Raw genomic sequence first — 19,401 nt, 5'->3', positions numbered from 1 at the left:
TAAACACAATAATCTCAGTATTTTGATATTGAGAATAATTCATTTCAGATGAGAAGTATTCTTGTCTCTTGATTACTTTGGTAGTTCACTAAATTTTGTGAAATAATTATGTTGCCGATTTTTTTTTTTTTTTCTCTTCAAGGAAGTTATTCTATTGTTGGGGAGTGATGAACATCCTGTAGTTCCATTCAAATTTCGTAAGGTCAAGGCAGAAGTTCTCAATGTTCCTGTTAATTTGGGAGGAATATGCCATGACCAAACGTAAAGAGTGTGAACTCTCTTTATTTGCGCTTAGGTTCGGATAGGAAAAACAGTCCTGTTGTTTCACAGCTAAGTGTGTAAGACCTGTAAATTGATTGTATCATAATTCGTAGAATCACAGAATGGTTTGGGTTGGAAGGGACTTTAAAGATCATCTAGTTCCAACCTCCCTGGCATGGGAAGGGATGCCTCCCACTGGACCAGGCTGCTCAAAGCCCCATCCAGCCTGGCCTTGAACATTTCCATGGAAGGGGAAATCACAACTTCTCTGGGGAACCCGTTCCAGTGTCTCACCACCCTCACAGTCAAGAATTTCTTCCTAATAGCTAATCTAAATCTACCATCTTTCAGTCTAAAACCACTACCCCTCATCCCATCCCTACACTCCCTGATGAAGAGTCCCTCCCCATCTCTCCTGTAGGCCCCTTTTAGGTACTGGCAAGCTGCTATAAGGTCTGCCTGGAGCCTTCTCTTCTGCAGGCTGAAGACTGCATACTGGAAGGTGCTAACACATTTCTTTGAATCTTTTGGTACATATTTCAGACAGTGAATGCTACAACTAGCCCACTCATTTTGACTTGATGTTGTAGCCCTACGTTCCCTATACCCAGACTTGACATTGCTCAGCCTTTTTATAGTGTTTCTCCACTGAGGAAAATAACATATAGGAAACATCCTTATATGCTATTACTGCAGGAAGTACGAGACTCCAGTGCTTCTTGTGACTCTGAGTATTGCAAGAAGCTGCAAAGTAGAAAATAAAACTTTATTAGGGAACTGAGACCTTTGTGTGGAAATGACAGTTAAAAGAAAGACTTGCTCCAGTTCAGTGCTGCACACTGTTTAGCCTTTTTGTAGCTCAGATGTCTGCACCTGCCCAGCTTGCCTAGTCCATTCTTAACTCATTAATAGAGTGGCATGGGTTGAGACAAGAAAGAGCACATGCAATAGACTTTCTGCTGAGATTTCTTCTGAAATCCTTTTCCTACTTTTTCCAGCGAAATACAAATCACTTTCATAGATGATTTCAGGATTTTTCTGGCTTGATGTAAAACAGCAGAGAAAATAATACCTTAACACAGAGACCTCTTCAGGACATTTAAAAGCTCAAGCAAGGGATTAATAGGATAAGCTGATTTGTTTATCTTCACAGTAAAATTTGATCATTTATGGTTGATACAGTTTCAGCGAAGTACAAAACTTCTCTTGTTACAGGTGAAAACATTTAGGAAAGCATTTCTGACCTTTTTTTTTTTTTTTTCTTTTTTTTGGTCCTTCTTGTCCTCCTCCTTCTTTCTTCCTGCTGGACACCCCCCCAGCATCTATTGTCTTAGAATGTCTTTTACCACAGGCCACTCTTTGAAACCTTTTGTGGATAGGACAGTGTTTAGGGGCTTTTCTTGTAATTTGAAATGCAAATCTCCTGAGGATTTGGAGGCTAAAAATATAGCTGGTGGTTTGAGTACAATACAGTAGGAAGCACTTTCTAAATTCTTTATCTCATGCTTATTCTGCATGTATTTAAAACAGTTAGCAATTTTTGGTTCATGGCCATCTCCTTTTTATATTCTATCTGCATTTCATGAAGGGAACTTTCAGCACTCTTGCTTCTTAATTCTGGGCAGACTTTTCATTTCCATCAGTCTCCTGTTTTTCTTTTGGCATATTGGATCAGTTCAGACTGCAGGCAAGATTAGACTAACCAAGAAGTCAGATTCAGAGAGCCCAAGTATGAAGGAACCCTACTGTAGTTGGGATTTGGAAAGAGCTTCATGAAAATGAGATCAGGAAGATGATGATTAAAGGGAGTGATACAAACGCGTAACATTCACTTGTGTCTAAGCGAAGACTTCAGTCTGTAAGGAAATGCTTAGCTAAAAGTTTCATTTGTTTTTCAGCTTGGTGTAATCAACTTCTTTTGCCGCAATGCATAGTTCAGTGAGTTTTTAATAAATAGAGTGATATGCAGTGAATTAATTATCTTTCTAATATAAACCTGACACTGATTTTTAAACTGATTTCAGAGTCAGTAATAAATATAATAAATATAGGTATACATATATATATATAGGAATACTGCGTCCAGTTTTGTGCTCCCCAGTTCAAGAGAGACAGGGAACTGCTGGAGTGAGTCCAGCAAAGGGCAACAAAGATGACTGAGGGATTGGGGCATTTCCCTTATGAGGAAAGGCTGAGAGAGCTGAGACTCTTTAGCCCGGAGAAGAGAAGGTTGAGGGGAGACCTTATTATGGCATACAAGTATCTAAAGGGTGGGTTGAAGGAGGATGGTGCCAGACTCTTTTCAGTGGTTCCCAGTGACAGGGCGAGGGGCAATGGACACAAGTTGGAACATAGGAAGTTCTGTTCAAATACACGGAAAAACTTCTTTATGGTGAGGGTGACAGAGCACTGGAACAGGCTGCCCAGGGAGGTTGTGGAGTCCCCTTCTCTGGAGATTTTCAAGACTCGCCTGGATGCAGTCCTGAGTAATGTGCTCTAGGCAATCCTGCTTTAGCAGGGGAGTTGGACTAGATGATCTCTAGATGTCCCTTCCAATTCTGAAGATTCTGTGATTCTGTATATATCAGCAAGAAAAGATAGGTATCTGTTTCTTCTGCATTGGAATAGCTTTTTTCCTATTTTTTTTTTTAAAAATCTCTTTTGATGGCCTTTATTTCCTTCATTTATGCTGTTATTTTTGATCTGATACATATTTTTCCACATCTGTGTTTGATAGTTTTTATAGATTGTTGCATCATTCATGTTACCAACAGAAGATCAACTTTGGAGCACAATTGATTGATCAGTATACAGCCTGGTTATTGACACAGATATCTGACTTTTCTTTCCTCCTTCAGTAACATTAGTTCCAGAATGTCCTTGTTTTCCTCTAGATGTCCCAGTCTCTTCTCTCCCCGATCGAATTACATAAGAAAAGCACTGAAATACAGACAGAAATAATTCGTGGACAACGTGAGAAAATAGCCATGAAACAAGTATCTCCATTAACTTTTATTTAAAAGTCTCAGTTATATTATGGTAAAGCACTTTAATTAATGCTAGGAGTTTTTCAGATTTGTACACTCATAAATCCATGTCAGACTTTATTAAGAGAATGAAAGCATTTGATTGCACACATCATGTGTTCATTCTAAGCTAAACAGTTTCTGTAATATGAAGAATTTTAATTTCACAACCTCTACTCCAATATTTGACAACTTCATTATTCAGGAAAATGCTGCCTGCAGATACCCATCAGTTAGGCAGAGTTCCAGCTAACTTGCATCATGAGCTTATTAACTCTCGTCTAATCATCCAGTCATGGCTGATTAATCTCTTCTCCTGGTGCCTTGTTTTAATAAAATCTGTTTTCTGTTCCACTGACCAGCAAACTGCTGTCTAATTTTGTGTGTGGGCTAGTCTTTGCTGAAGGGAGCAAAATACAGCCCTTCTCCACTGATCCGAAGGGCCTTGTGTGTAGGAATCATTACTTGCAACTGTCTTGCATGTATAGTTCTCCTTTTGCGTTTAAGGGATGGTAAAAACATGTGTTTCCTCACAGAACTAAAAAGGTTTCCCGTGCTGTGGGGAAGGAATGGAGGCATTTTGGGATGGGAATGCAACTGTAGCTGGTGGATTTTTGGATATTCAAATCATCTCTCTCCAACTGTGGAAGTCTGAATTCATTAATTACTTTGTATTAGTAAGCAGCAAGATAACATGGAGAGCTGGCAGCTTTATCATTTTCTCAGCATGGGGGGAGGGGGAAAGTAATTTCATCCCTCATGCAAATGGAAAAAGTTAACACTCCCTATTTCTTTTTGTAAGTGTTCTGTATATTAATGAATAAACCAACTTCTCAAGGTACTTCCTTAAAAAAAAAATAAGATGACTGGCAGTTAAATGCACTCTCGACAGTTTTAACTCTCTGATTTACACTACAGTAGCCTAGTTAATAATGTATCTGAAAGCTAACAGCAGTTGCTGTGACTATGACAGGCTGAAAATGTTTTCAGGTTTGCTAACGGAATCCCCACATGTAGGAAGAGTCAGAAACAAACCAGAGCTCTTTCAATTTCCTAGCGCTGGCCGGAAAGTTTTCTCTTTTGACAAGCAGTAAGGCAAGAATTATTTTTTTTCAAGCAAACTTTTGAGCAAACAGTCCAAACTATAGCTTCTTATTTCTGTAGTTTATTTGAGTGTTTTCATTAGTCTAAGGTTTGTCTACAGGTGCCAGGCGTAACTCACTGAAGTACCAAAATATTGCAGCAGTAATTTTATTTGGAGATTCTTTGGCTAAGTCTTCATCAGATAGTGGTGCGCCAGGAAGAGAGACAGAGCTGTTATGTCCAGCAATGGTAGCTTGTACTTATTACAAGGGCTGCCCTTCCAAACTTTGAATTTGCATGATGTAAATGCTGCTTACTGCAAAGAAAGAGAGAGAAAGGAGAGAAAGAAGTAGAGCTTAAAGCATTTCATGCAGTGTGACCCTTTATATCATGCAGATGGCCTTGTTGACTACCAGTTTAGAGGCTTATTCTACTTAAAATCCTGACTATTCTCAGCTATTTTTGGAGGTGCCACACTGCTAAGGGGAGAACAGGAATTACAACGGGAGTGCGTGTGTGTGTGCAAAACTTTTGCAGATAAAACAAATGCTGTCAGTTTCTCCTCAGTGCACCTTATTTAGCATCAGAAGTGATTGTTAGCAGGCCATTTCAAGTAAGGCACAAAAACTTGGCTTTGATCAACCGCACTTTGATCAAATATAAGTACTGGAAAAAATCAAGACGTGCAGGCGCAGTATTTTTACATTCTGCTTATCATCAGGGAGAGGCAAGGATAGGAATAAAGTCATTATCTATTTCAAATCACAGAATCGTGACAAGCAAATATTTCTAGCCTGGCGCAGGGGCTCTTCTTTTGAGTGTGCCATATTTGGAATGAGGATATGTGAGGATGTATGGCATAAAAGCAAACATTTTTATCATCTCAGACAAGTTTCCTATTTTGGAGGTAGATGGCAGGCCTTTTCCCAGCCTTACCACAACCATTGGATCTCTAACGTGTTTTCTTTCTAAAGAGTTTTCTTTTCAAGATGATGGTCAGTAAAAACTGACATACGTTCTCAATTTCCTCATCTGAGAAATAGAAAAACAAGATCTTATTTTTCTAATAAGATTTTCTTGCTTCAGTTCGGAAAAATGAGTATAAGCGTAGAGGAAGATGTAACATCCACTAGCTGGAATGCATTGTTTCAATGAGATTTCAGGTCCCAGTCCCACCTGTGGATCACAGTGGTATATCTGTTGCAGTTTTCATAAATAGTTGTAGATAATTTAATTAGCCACGGTCAGCTAAGATTCTCCTATACTGTGTGGAATAAAATTCCTTAGTCTTTTTCTATGTTGCTCAAGCAGATGAAAGAAAACAGAGTACAGAAGCCAGAGTATGGAATTGTAGGCTGTTGCACAGCTTGAAGTAGTTTTCTTCACTGTTGTGTGCACTGGTAGTTAATGTTGCTGTGTCAGTGGACGTTCAGCACATGTTTTGTGAGCTTGCTTTATGTCAAGATTTAAGAAGTGAGTTTGTGAATGATTCCTCATAATGCTGAAAAGGTCCCTCTTTAGTTCTCCTGATCTAGGTCGTGACTCCTTATGACAAGAGAAAAGAGAGGTAACAGAACTGCATTCCTGCTGTTTTGACTAGCTTTTATGGTTAATGTAGTGCTGGATTATCTGATGGAAATCCAGCCCTTCAGTTTGGATTAAATGCGTTTAAAATGAAAGCTTGGCTGAAAATATTAGAGCTCTTATGTGCTTCTGAAGAGAAGTCAGAAAATGCAGATCATTCTCTGAAGTTTCTGGATTAGCATTGCAGTAAACGATTAAATCATGGCTGTATGTTCTTCTTACAAGACTTCTTCCTGCAGTTATGTGAAATTCTAAGGGAGGTATTAAGGCTCTGTAGTATAGTGTTCTTACCTAGTTCAAGATGAGAAATTATTTTGTAATTCTAAATGCTGTCTTTGATCTTTTGCTTGATTCTTAGAATGTAATTTTGCATCCTTGTTTTTTCTCCTTATAGCACTACCTGTATTCCTTAAACATACGGATGTATGTGCGCCATGCCTTTTCAGTATCTATAAAGCACTATGCTCTACTTTGAAGTGTCATATTTTCTACTCCTTAAATTAGTTATGTTGATGGCTACTTGCTAACAGTGGCCAGTGAAATATTTTTTTTTTTAAGTTGAAGTTAGTAGCTTTCTGTAAAATGATTAATTATTGTAGTATAAATAGCCCACAATCACCAAGTAAATTTTAGAGACATTGTATCCTTCACCCTTTTGGTAACTCTGGTGATGGCAAGGTAGTAATTTTCCATATTCAGAACTGTCAGGTGGCAATGAACCCACTAAATTTTGATATCTAGTGCTAGCCAGTGTCATGTTCTTTTTTTCTGGGAAAGTCTTCTGAGTACCCAGATACATGTGGAAGGAATATTTCTAAGTAGCATACTGCATTTGAGGGATATATGTTTTAAGACGGATTCTGCTTCTTCTACTGGAGGAAATATTGTGAAGGTAGGTAGTCTTTAGATAAAGAAAGTGAGAAAAATTAGTAAATACCTAACTAACAGTTTTCTTTTTCCAAACAATATGACTTTAGTGACCAGGAGAGAAGATGGGCCAGAAGAGGAATAGTTACTGAATTCCATGGATTTGGATTCATTGTGACAAGGCAAAATTTACTGTGCTTTATAAGACAAATGATTGTACTGTTCTTTCAGACCATGGTTAACATAATGTATGATTGAAACTCTCTGGGTGGGTGGGCCCAAAGAGTTGTGGTGTATGGAGTTAAATCCAGTTTAACGGTGACAAGTGGTGTTCCCCAGGGCTCAGTATTGCTGCCAGTTCTATTTTAATATCCTTATAAATGACCCCGACAAGGGAATCGAGTGCATCCTCAGTAAGTTTGCAGATGACATCAAGTTGTGTGGGAGTGTTGATGTGCTTGAGGGTAGGATGGCTCTACAGAGGGATCTGGACAGGCTGGATCGATGGGCAGAGGGCAATGGTTTGAGGCTCAACAAAGCCAAGTGCCAGGTCCTGCACTTGGGTCCCAACAACCCCATGCAGTGCTACAGGCTTGGGGAGGAGTGGCTGGAGAGCTGCCTGGCGGAAAAGGACCTGGGGGTGTTGGTCGACAGTCGGCTGAATGTGAGCAAGCACTGTGCCTGGGAGGCCAAGAAGGCCAACAGCATCCTGGCCTGTATCAGGAACAGTGTGGCCAGCAGGACTAGGGAAGTGATCATCCCCCTGTACTTGGCACTGGTGAGGCCTCACCTTGAGTACTGTGTTGAGTTTTAGGCCTCTCGCTACAAGAAAGGCATTGAGGTGCTGGAGTGAGTCCAGAGAAGGGCAACGAAGCTGGTGAGGGGTTTAGAGCACAAGTCTGATGAGTAGCAGCTGAGGGAGCTGGGGTTGTTTGCCTGGAGAAAAGGAGGCCTTATCACTCTCTATAACTACCTGAAAGAAGGTTGTAGCGAGGTGGAGGTGTGTCTCTTCTCCCAAGTAACAAGTGATAAGATGAGAGGAAAGGGCCTCAAGTTGTGTAAGGGGCGGTTTGGGTTGGATATTAGGGAAAACTTCTTCACAGAAAGGGTTGTCAAGCATTGGAACAGGCTGCCCAGGGAAGTGGTTGAGTTGCCATCCCTGGAGTTATTTAAAAGATGTGTAGATGTGGTGCTGATGGACATGGTTTAGTTGTGGTTTTGACAGTGTTATGTTGATGGTTGGACTCAGTGGTCTCAAAGGTCTTTTCCAACCTAGGTGATTCTATAATTCTATCTCTTTGGATGCATTCGTAGTCTCTCCCGTATGACCATCATGTAGGTGTCAAGTTGTAGGGTTTGACAAGTGTACATGTTCAGGTGGTTGTTCTGAGAGACTACTGAATAAAGGTGCCTTGGACATATGCCAAAGCCTGTTGCTATTTAAAGATGAGTATACCAATGCCGATTTAGTTTGTACATTTATAAATACTTGGCAAGTACTGCACTTGATTCTTGAAGCTAATTGGTGTCCATGAGAATAAAATAAATGGACAGTTCAGTGATTATAAGGCACTTGATTGTACAACTGATAATGTATGTCGAGCTTTGAGTTTCTGACATCAATTGTGGCAGCCCTATTCACTTATGTTTTGGGACAGTGAGAGCTCAAAGCAGGACAATAAAGTGTGAATCAATTCAGCTCTTTCTAGCATTGTCACACAAATTGCTTGTAATGCTATGTTCTCAGTGCACATATAATTTTAACAAAACAAAAGATGTATCAGAAGCAAGATAATAAATGAAAAACATGAATCAAACTTAGGTATTACTTACTCCTTTTTTTTTTAAAGACATTGTAGTTGTATTTTTGCAGTTAGAAATAAATCATTGCTTGATTTTCTAACTTAGCAACATCTTATTGTTATCTTTTCCTACATTGCACCTGTTTTAGAACACTAAGTGTTTTTAGGAGGGATTTCTGTGGCTGGGGTTGATAACAAAAGTCGCAGTAAAGATTATTAAAAAAAAGAAGAGGCAAATCACAGAATTTCTGTTATAAATCTAAATACAGTCCAAATCTCAGGAGAGGAGTAGGAATTCTCAAATTAACAAATGCTTATACGTGTTTCATGCTAATTAGTTGAGAGTTCAGATGGTGTTTTCTAACCTTTGTGTGCTAGCAGCACTGAACAATATTGAAAATATAAAACTGCATTTTAATTGAAATGGATATGAAAAAAGCGAGAAAATTTACTTTGAATAAAACTATTATAATAAATGGAAACTAAATACATTGCCTTTTATTACTACAGTAATTTCACAAGTAAGCTGGAATCCAAATACTATTGGTTTTGAAAACTGCTCATGGCTTGCGCTAAGCTATCTTAAATTATTGCTAAACTTTCATGTGGCATCTTCTAATAAAAGGTCAATGAGTACCTGCAGTAAAGCTTCAGAAGGCTTGATATGCTGCAGTGTTTACTGTGCTAAGTCCAGACACAAATCTACTTCAGATATATGCCTGTTGATGCCAACCAGGTTTTTAATAGGTAGTGCCATACTAACCTGTTTAGTAGCTGAAATGTGTTCTGGTAGATATTCTCAATCCTTTCTGAGACTGTAAGATGGTCCAAAAACTTTTTAGGGACAGTAATTTAAAATCTGTTTCCTTAAAGAACCTTGAAACAGTTTTGTTAATACAAAACCTTAAACTTTCAGAGTGATTCCCTCATTCCCTGTAGGAAAAATGAATGACATTTTGGTGTGCTGTTCTCTGTTCTTATGCAAGATATTCTCTTACGTTGCAGGTTGTGGGGTCAGGGTTTGACAGGTACCCCCTAATTTTACCTTTCATACTTATGGCGTTCATTAAAATGGCAAACCTTGAATAGCACTCACGAATCCTTTTCAAGTGAATAATGTTCACTTACGACAGAGCTTTACTCAAGAGAAAATGGAGACGTGTTTTGTGGGAAACTGTATTTTTGACTGCTTGGTACGGAATACAATGTGGAATTAATTCAGCATCGGTCTTTATTTCCTGCCTATTACCTCATATTTAGGTGGACGTTTTGGGCTTCCAGAATTTGAAGTGCTTCCCATAAAATAAAGACAAAAAGTGAGGTATTGGCATTTTGAAGAGATGCCAGGAGAATAACTTCAGTCATAAATTTTCTTTCATACTAGATACATTTCCGAAAATGTGAAATGTTAACTTCAAAATAGACTTTGATATGCTGTATTTAAGGAAAAAAGATTTACTGATTTCTTGCTTTTTCTTTCTACAGCTAGTTGATGTGGAAAAATGGGTATGTGATTCTGTCTTTTATTCACTTGATCCCAAATGTTTCATGTTGCCACTGAGTCTAATCTGTCTGTTTTGATACCCTGTGTGTTCATGACCCTTCAACTTGCATGGCTCAAAAAAAAGAGGCGAATACATGGTCATGTAGGATCTGGTCATTCCGGAACTGTCATACCAAATTTCATGCTACCACAGTGACTTTTCTCTCTTTTAATTTGATTGCAGTATTGTGTAATGTAAAAGTATGATTATTGCCTGTCAGTTTTGAGCCTTGCTGTCTAATGTTATAACTCCATTCTGTAACCCACCCTGTCTTTTCCAGTATAGACACTGTAATCCTAAAATGCATGACAGTAAGATAATTAATAGTGATAAATAACGTGTGATGCTGTATCTAGCTGCTAATAATATATATACAGAATATTTAATGATGGAGAACAGCTGCTACAGAATAAAACAATCATTCCTAGTTCTTAGCAAATAAAGCCAGAGCAGAGTTCTCTGCTGAATGTGTTGTTAAGGCCTTTCCTAATGTGTCTGTGTATACCATGCATATTTGTTTGAGTATCTGATATAACTGTCCTGTATGGGACGTATTTATGTATGTTTTTCTCCAATGTAATCTTTAACATCTGCATATGTATGAGTTAGTGCTCGTGAAAGTACGTGTAGAGTTGTTTGTTCACATTTAAAATGTTAGAAGCCTCTCTGAAAGCTTGCACCATAATAGGCCTCCTTCATTTCTTAATACTTTATTGAGCTGCACGTGACCAGAAAAAACCTCAGACATCCTTTGGTATATGGCCAGTAACACAGCTAAAGCACTCATCTCACTTTATGTCAACCAGACATTACAGAACTTCAGTCTGTGATTATTACATGTTTATAGTAAGTAGTGACTCAAATTATAGCTTGCTTGAGACTTCTGCAGGTGAGTACATTAACTGGAGGCTTAGGCTATTCAACACCCTTTCTACTCATGTATTCATGTCTATGTCTTGTGACATATATATGTAGATGTTTGTAATATTTATTGAACAATAACTGTAGTTAAGTATTAATTTTAGCTAATTGCATCAGTACGACAGCATATTTGATATGCTATCTGATATTGGTGACTGGTGACAACCAGAAAATTTTTATATTGATTTATTTGGAATGTTTTTAAGCCATACAGATAGTCAGGTTATCTTCTCGTTTTGACCACCTTTTTAATTACAAGTCAGAGGGCTTGGTTCTAAAACTTTAGATTCTGTGGTTTCATTCCTATAAAGAATTTTACTATAAAGAGAAAAACAGCAGTAAAAAGGAAGTTCAGTAGTACAGAGTCACACTTCCCAATGCATGAAAAATTGTCAGCCAGAAGTTTATTGGTTACAGTCTGACATGGCTTGTTTTGACTGAAGTATTCAAAGAATGTGCTCTTGGAAAATACAGTATTACCTGCATAAATAGAAGTCAGATCTGCTTTTTAAATTTATTTTTTTTTTAATTCAGAATTTAGTAATGTCAAAATCTTACGCTTTGGAAAGACTGCTTGCCAGTGTGTCCTTAAACCATTTTAAAAGGAAACGGTTCCCATGACAGCAGATGAAAATGTTTTGTTCCAAGTTACATCAGCTAAAGACTTTTCCTAATAGACTAATTCTGTAATCCAGACAACCTCCTATTTGACGGTGATGGAGTGGGTGCTGGCTTTACTTAAAATATGAAATCATTCTTTCTCAGATGAGCCTCAGTTTGCCCTGTAAAGCAGCTTTTAACCCCCTCTATAATTCCAGAGTGTTTCCAGAGGTCTTATGGTGGGCTGCAGGTGGACATACCGAATGAATGCAGCAGAAGGCTGGCTGTTGCACAGCTGCATTGTCACTGAGCGCAGACAACTCATTCTAATACGTATATTTATTCATAAGCCATTTTCCAGTGTAGAACACACAAGATTAATGCACGTGTGTTCAGTTATGTCTACGTATCTGTGGACACCTTGAAGCCTGAGCCCAGAGCCGAAGTCAGACAAGCTTCACATCAAACTAGCTACAAATTGGCAACTGAACTTAGCTGCAAGCAGTTTCACGCCATTCAAAGCATAAGCTAAAGTCATCCACTTCTGAGCTGTTCCAACCTGTAAAGTGTGCTAACGAAAATTTTGGAAGGAATTACTTCAATTCTGCTGTGCTTTTCCTCTTTAATGACTATCGTTCTTCTGGTAATTTTCTTCCACAATCTTTATTCTACAGTAAGGCATGTGCTGGCAGTTGAAGCTAGGTAAGAATTAAACGGGCCTAAGATATTCCTTGAACCTTTGGCTTTTTCCTTTTGTCTCTCAGCAGGGATGACTGTGAGGGCTTGTAGGTCTGCTTCAGTGCAGAATCAAACAGATTAGTTTAAGACATCTTGCCAAATGTAAAAAATAATGGAAGCAAGGCTTACCTTTTCCTTCCCAGCCCCCATTTCATATTTGAAAATGGCTTTTCTGCTTTTAATGAAACTAGCAAGGTGGGGTGAACCCACCATTTGATTGGAGGGATTTACTAAATTTCAAATACATCTTATTTACAGAGAAAATAATAATAATGGAATAAGCTGAAATTGAGTAATACATGGTGAAAGGAATTACTTTCAACCTGCCTATCATTTGTTTTCCTCTTTTAATATATTTATGAAATAAGGGAAATAATTTTAAAGCGTCTGTTGCTGTGAATTAGCAACTACTTGTGTGTGTGTTTGCAAATTTGAGATTTCAGGTTGGGTGCTGTATACTTTAAGGGTTTGATTTTTAAAGGACTTCTGTTCTCATAAAAGCACCTGAATGTCTGTCTTGACTTTCAAAACAAGTGCTTAGCACTGTAACAGAATTCACTGTAAGGAGTGGGGATTTTCTAGGGCATCTGTGGTTTCCAAAACCTAGCCTTTTTCATATGTTTGCCTGTATATGGTTGGTAAATTATTTTGAAAATTTGGCATTAAGAGCCATCAAGAATGATTGTTTTCAAAACAGATAACTCTGAAGAGCTTTTTACCTGAAGGGAAACCAAGTGTATTGGTTGTTAAATTTAGGGTGCAAGGGACAAGGATTTTCATCCTTACATTGGCTATGGTAAAGCTGTGGTAAATATAACATTGTAGGGGTGCCTGTAACTTTTAAATGGACAGAGGAACATCTGCTGCTGAAGGTAATGGCTAATCATTTTCTTTTTGCCTCAAATAGTTACTGTTAGATCAGTTTTATGCCATTTGTAAAACTAGTTTTCAGTTTCTTTGGAGAAAAGAAGCTTGCAGAGTAAGGAAACACGGTTTTGACACTTCAAAATAATTGCTTTCATTACAGAGACCTCTGGATTGAGAAGTGAATAAATTCTGGCTTTGAGGATAGTGTGGGCTGCATAAATATAACAAGAACAAGTGCATTTTGACTAGATGAACAAGCTAGGGTTGCTGTAGAGTTTGGAGTGAGCCGCAAAACACAGCTTCATCAAGACAAATTGTTGCAGTAATACGTCTTCAGTGCCATTAAAGTAATTAATTGCACATCCATGCTTTATAATCAGTGTGATTTTCAATAATTAAATGAATTATCTAAGGACTTTTTTTGAGAATTTTTTGTTCACACTAAGTTCATTTACTTAAATATAGATTTGTTTTTCAGATTACTAGGGTGGACAAATATGCTAGTTGTGCACCAATATTTGATCCCCCTGTTTAAAGTATTTGCATTCAAATTTTAGATATAGCATAGACTGCAGAGGTAACTCAATGTGGGGAGTACTATCAGCAGCCTTAACATAGGAACACTCAGTTATTTTCATACAGATCTTGAGGAAAAATAGGAGGAGATAGCAATGTATGATGTTAAATGCACAGGCACATTGAAATGGAGTGACTGTGGAAATACTGCTTAAAATGCCTCACCTACAGCTACAGATTCAACCACATCTGCAGTTCCATCCTTAGCGTATAAATTGTAGCGGATGCTAATTGCAGCCCGTGTCTAATTCACATCATCAAGAGAAAGTAATACAAACATTTTCCAAGTATGCTTTTTCTTTCCAGAAGAAATCTGTATGCGAATCTGACTGAAACTTATTTTAATAGAATACTAGCATTTCCAGCTGTATACTAGGATTCCTTTGGTATCACTCCTTCAGTCCACGTTATAGATCTGAGAACTTCAAGCTGTGTTCTGTGTATCAATAGTAATTACTGTGAATTGCAGCAAACCGTCTACTTTCAGCTTACTTGTTTTCAATACTCCTTGATTAGGTTAGTGTAAAGACCTGATATTTCTGTGTAAGCAGATACAATACTACATGAATAGTACGAGAGATATAGTCAGGAGATAATTTCTAAATTAAATGGATTTTAAAACTAAACTTGGCAAGAATTGCAAGTAAAATAGCATTGCTATTTTGCTTTTTTCATCTAGCCAGAGAGCCCAACAATTAAGGTGAGATTATGATAAATTAGGAGGGTTTTGAACAATCATAGTAAGTGATATCATGGAATCCCAGTCATGCTACCCAAAAGCTGTCCAGGGAATGAAATAATATAATAGCCCCAAACAGCTGTAAATATTTACATTAACAACACAGTCTTAGTGTCCTCAATAAGGCTTCAATAGGTTTTACATTTTATTTAGTTATTTATTTTCTTTTTAGAGTGAGAGAACAGTTAGGGTTAGGATGACGGGTAGAACGATAGGTGTGGTGTGCCTCAAATCTATGAATTTGAAATCCTGCAAAGGTTTTTTATTGTTTTTGTGGGTTTTTTTTTAAAGTCATGTTCCAAGCCATACAGGTAATCTGGCTGCTGAGTGCTGAGTTTAGCTCCTCCACAAGGATGACATTTTTGTGGCATTGAGAACTCATATAGGCATTTGTTCGCAAAAGATGAGATAGCATATGCAGCTGATGACCTCAGTCAGTGGAATATAATTATCCAGTTGTTGGTTACATTCAGTTACCAGTCCTACCTCTCAGGATAACTTATGAGAAAATTGTATGCCAGAGAAACAGGTTTATGTAAAACTTGCAGCACATTCCGATTTCTTGAACAAGTGAATTCTAAAGGTGAACTGGTGTCTCTGATGCATTTAGTCATCAAATTTGCATTGATTTCAGTAGGACAAGATTTAACAGACACTTATTTGTAGTCCAGAAGTACGTCAGAAGACCAGTTATTACCTTGCTTCTGAATGCTCAGTAGAGAACCTCCAGTGGATTCTTGAACTTCAGTGTCTGATACAATATTGGTGTTCTGTACTTAGCTTGTAGCTGGTCAGCTCTTCAGCTGGCTGTGTCAGTCTGTCTTTTTATCACTTTAACACTTTGGTGTTAGTGTTTGGTAAACAATACCTTTCAAGAGTATGAAATTCATTCAAGTAGAATGAAATTAAGAAATTTCAAGTTATAGGTCTGTTCTGTCTGTTTAATTTTCAAATATGCATTCTGAATTGCTAGTGTTAGTCCAGGAACTCATGTGCTCTGTCGTGACAAGGTACAGAGAGTAAGTGTGAAGGAGCAGAAAGTTCTTCCCTCTGCAAAGTATGAGTTGGAGACATTTCTTGTGCAACAACAGCCTGTTGTCTACCTGAAGTGTGTAATTTCTGTTGTTTTGCTTCAGGGTGGGTTTTTTTGTTTTTTTGTTGTTCGTTTTTTTTTTTTTTCCAAGCTGAGAGTGAATGTTTTTCAAAGTAAGCATTCGCCTTTAGCTAAAAAGGGATTTAGTCTAAAAACCTCGGAGAATGTTCTTGCAGAAGCATGTGATAGGAGTACCTGGAACCCTCTGCCCCATCCATTTGCTGGTAGCTGGGCAGCTGAGGCCGTCACAGTTCATGGCACGTAGCTTCTCAGGCTTGGCCTGAAGTTTCACAGGGGCATTCTCTTCACATTCGTGGACAAAACGTGCATTCAGGTGTTTGCCATGAAGAAAAAGCATTTTTACAACAATTAAATTTTCTCCCTGGTGGTTTTGAAGCAGTAGGTGGATATATCTGTTCAGACTTCCCTCACCCACTGTTGTCTTTCAGGTTTTCTAGCTTGAGGGAGGCTGTTCATGGCACTTTCTGTCTCTAAGAATGACATGTAAATCATCTTCAAAATTATTAAGGAACCAGAGTAACTCTAAAGAACATGGTATGACAGATGTAAACACATGACAATTGTTTCTCTCTCATTTGTTACAGTTCATTTAATATGTCAACTGAAGGGAATGGATAGTTAAATCTGGTCTTCCAAAAAATCCAGCACAAGAAGCTGTTGTATCATTTTAGTAATCAAGGGAAGAGATAAGCTATTCACTTTAATTTGACGCTAGTTGAGAGATTACAGTCAAGTAGTTAAAATAAATCAGGTTTCACAGAAGGACTGTTGTTTAATGTACTTGTAATATGGAAAAAGCAGTGGGGTTGCATAGTTGTCAGAATAAAATTTCATAGATGAATGACAGCTGGAAGAGACTGAGGTCTTTGATGGATCTAATCTCCTTGATAAACTGACAGGATGATGGCAAATGAAATTCAGTATTGACAGATATAGGAAAGGTTATATTAGAATTAATCATGTAATTAACTTTTTTCTGTATTAATGAATTTACACACAAACACTACTGTAGACAGGTCAGCAAAGCCTTCTGGTTAGCTTCTGGAGCCACCCAGTAAAAGCAAACAAAATATTGGGGTAACAAGAAATGGGATGAATAGTAATGCCAAAATGATCATGCTATATTTTAAATCCTTGCTTTATGGGGATGGTGGACAAGGGTGCATGATCTTTATTTTGGTCAATTTGTTTCCAAATGTCTAACTACCAAATAGACCTAGAAGGCTTTTAAGGAGAGAAGTCTTTGAACATTTTGAGATGATTAGATTATACCTTTTTTTTTTTTTTTTTTTTTAAGCTAGAACATCTTGTACATCTTTGAGAACAGATACTTCTCTTTTAAAAGCGTGTATGAAATTAAAGCATGAAAGCACCCAGTCTTGCTTGGAAGCTCTCCAGTTTGACTCTCTTTTCATGTGGAATAGAGATTTGCTGCCAAATTTCAGTCCTCAGCTTCAAACTTCATGATATCAAAACATGAACTGATGAGGTCAAAAGAGGAAAAGGTGCCCATAGAACTCTCACAAACAAATCACTGCATGTAGCATAACCTATCACTCTCCTTTTATTCTTGAGCACCTCCATGACAATAACCTAAAAATTTCCACCATCTTCTGACATCAGTCATGTGGTACTGAATTATTTTTTTTTTAACCACTGCATCAAATATTAATAATGTTTAATTTTCTTAATTTACTATGCATTCACATAGGATGTGTTACTACAACAGTGGTGTTGCTCTCCAGCACTGCGCTTTGAATGCAGGACTTTACAACTCGCATTGTACTTAGTTAGAAACTATCTGCAGAGGAAGTTGTTTAAGATGATCAGGCATGGCTCCTGTTTTACCGGTACTGTGTTTTATCTTTATGCAATAAGTATTTGATGTGCTATATTATTTAAATTAAAAATAAAAAAAATCTGAGAAAACTATTGCATTAAAAAAAAATGAAGCCTTGTTCTGAGCAGCTGTTTTGCTTTCTAGCACGAGCTATAATTACGCTAATTGTAATGATAAATGTTCCTTTTAAATGTGGTTTGTAGTTCTGTGTATCCCACTCACTTTTTCAGGGGAAACAAATCCCATTTTTAAGCACCTGAAAGCAAATATTCATTTCACATTTTCTCTTTTTTTCCCCTTCTCATGGCTCTACAGAAATTTATGATGAAGGTAAGCAAGTTAAACATTTAGTATTATACTTTCTGTGAACTCCTACAGTTAATTTCATCATTCTTTTTCTTTATTTTTAACATCAGCATCAAACTTGCCTTCACTAAAATAGCACATACTGAATTTTGTAAAAATTTGGTTTTAGAAACCACAGTGACTCTAGTTGGGATTTGGGCTATGGTTTATTTATATCATGAAGGACCGAAGGCAGGCACCTGTGGAAAGAGGACTCTGTGCTGGCTTCTCCAATTCTCAATTCATCCTCATCGTTTCAGTGAGAATGCAACACTACCTGGTAAATAAGAAATCTTGAGAAACGAATAAATAACAAAAATACCAGTAAAACATTTGGGCATTTTAGAAAGTGGGGACAGCACACTGTTTCTTCTGTCACAAGACTGCTGTTGTGATGGTGTGGTGTCTCAGTGGGGTCAGTGGGGAGTCCTTGGGCTGAGGATCAGTGGCCCTTTGCTGCCTCAGGTCAGCAGCTGCTAACCATGTGCAGGAGCTCTGCCTCTAAGGGCTTTTTTTTTTTTTTTTTTTCCTATTTATTAAAACTATGACAAGGCACTTGGTGAACCTCCAGACATTTTGAATAATTGTCTGTGATTTTAGCCAAGATGTGTTGGTTATCTGTTTTCTACTTTTTGCTTTAATTATCGATGTCTATTCTCAATTCATCTTCTAAAACGATTTGTTTACTGGTTTTCATCCCCTAAGAGTTTGCTGTTCTATGGTATGGTCTTGCTTCATTGTCACTCTCCAAAAGGGAGGAATTCTGGGCTAGATAAGCAGTGCTATTTTAAGGGCTGGATTTAATGATGTCAGAGAAATTTTCTTAGCATGACTCCTCTGCTGATCCATCTTTTATTCCCACTTGGCTGTCGGTCTTATTCTTTATCTGTGTTTCTTTCTCAAATGACAAGGATGATTCACATTCCTTGTATCGTACAGCAACAGAAAAGGCTTAGGCACAATCCTTAACCTGTGAAAAATGCCTCCCTCCTCCACTTATTTAGCTCTAAAATAACCAGGAAGATTTTTATTAATTCCTTCTATCTGCTATGCAGTGAAGGAGGAGGAGTACGGGGGAAGAGAAATCTTCACTAGGCTAAGGGAGAAATTGATAAATTTTATCCTCTTGGGCAATTTTTATCCAGACTGCTGAATGTGCTTGAAAGTAGGAGTTTGTAATGGAGGTATTGCCTCAGCCATAAATATAAATGTTTGTTTTACGGAGAAGGCTGGAAACAGATGATCGATATTATTTACTTTTGATTTCTTTTCAGTGGTGTTATCTGCTTTTCATTGATGTGAAGTTACCCATTGCTGGGAAAGTGATAACATAAATGTAGTATTGGAAATATTAATCATGAGGTATATCTGAAGTGTTTCTAATTATGTGGCTATTTTATTCTGCCTTACTACAGGTCAATATTAACAAAATTGGGATCATTTAGCATGGTGCTCCACGAACGTTTATCATCATTACCAATGGTTCCAATCTTT

General features: G+C 37.7%; 1 protein-coding gene across 7 annotated transcripts in view; it reads left to right on the top strand.

The window, feature by feature from the left end:
* RYR2 (ryanodine receptor 2) overlaps positions 1-19,401 on the top strand; it is a 424,514-nt gene that overhangs the window by 145,085 nt on the left and 260,028 nt on the right. For 6 of the 7 annotated variants that reach the window (XM_063328960.1, XM_063328958.1, XM_063328959.1 and 3 more), the window contains exons 4-5: positions 10,109-10,129; positions 17,878-17,892. The exons of the other annotated variant lie outside the window; for it this stretch is intronic. In XM_063328960.1, the coding sequence (XP_063185030.1) occupies positions 10,109-10,129; positions 17,878-17,892 (36 nt within the window). The remainder of the gene's footprint in view (positions 1-10,108; positions 10,130-17,877; positions 17,893-19,401) is intronic. 7 annotated transcript variants of the gene reach the window in all.

This window comes from Chroicocephalus ridibundus, chromosome 3 (assembly GCF_963924245.1).
Source record: "Chroicocephalus ridibundus chromosome 3, bChrRid1.1, whole genome shotgun sequence".
NCBI lineage: Eukaryota > Metazoa > Chordata > Aves > Charadriiformes > Laridae > Chroicocephalus > Chroicocephalus ridibundus.
The sequence above is the reverse complement of the archived record's forward strand: the minus strand, read 5'-3'. Positions and strand labels throughout refer to the sequence as shown.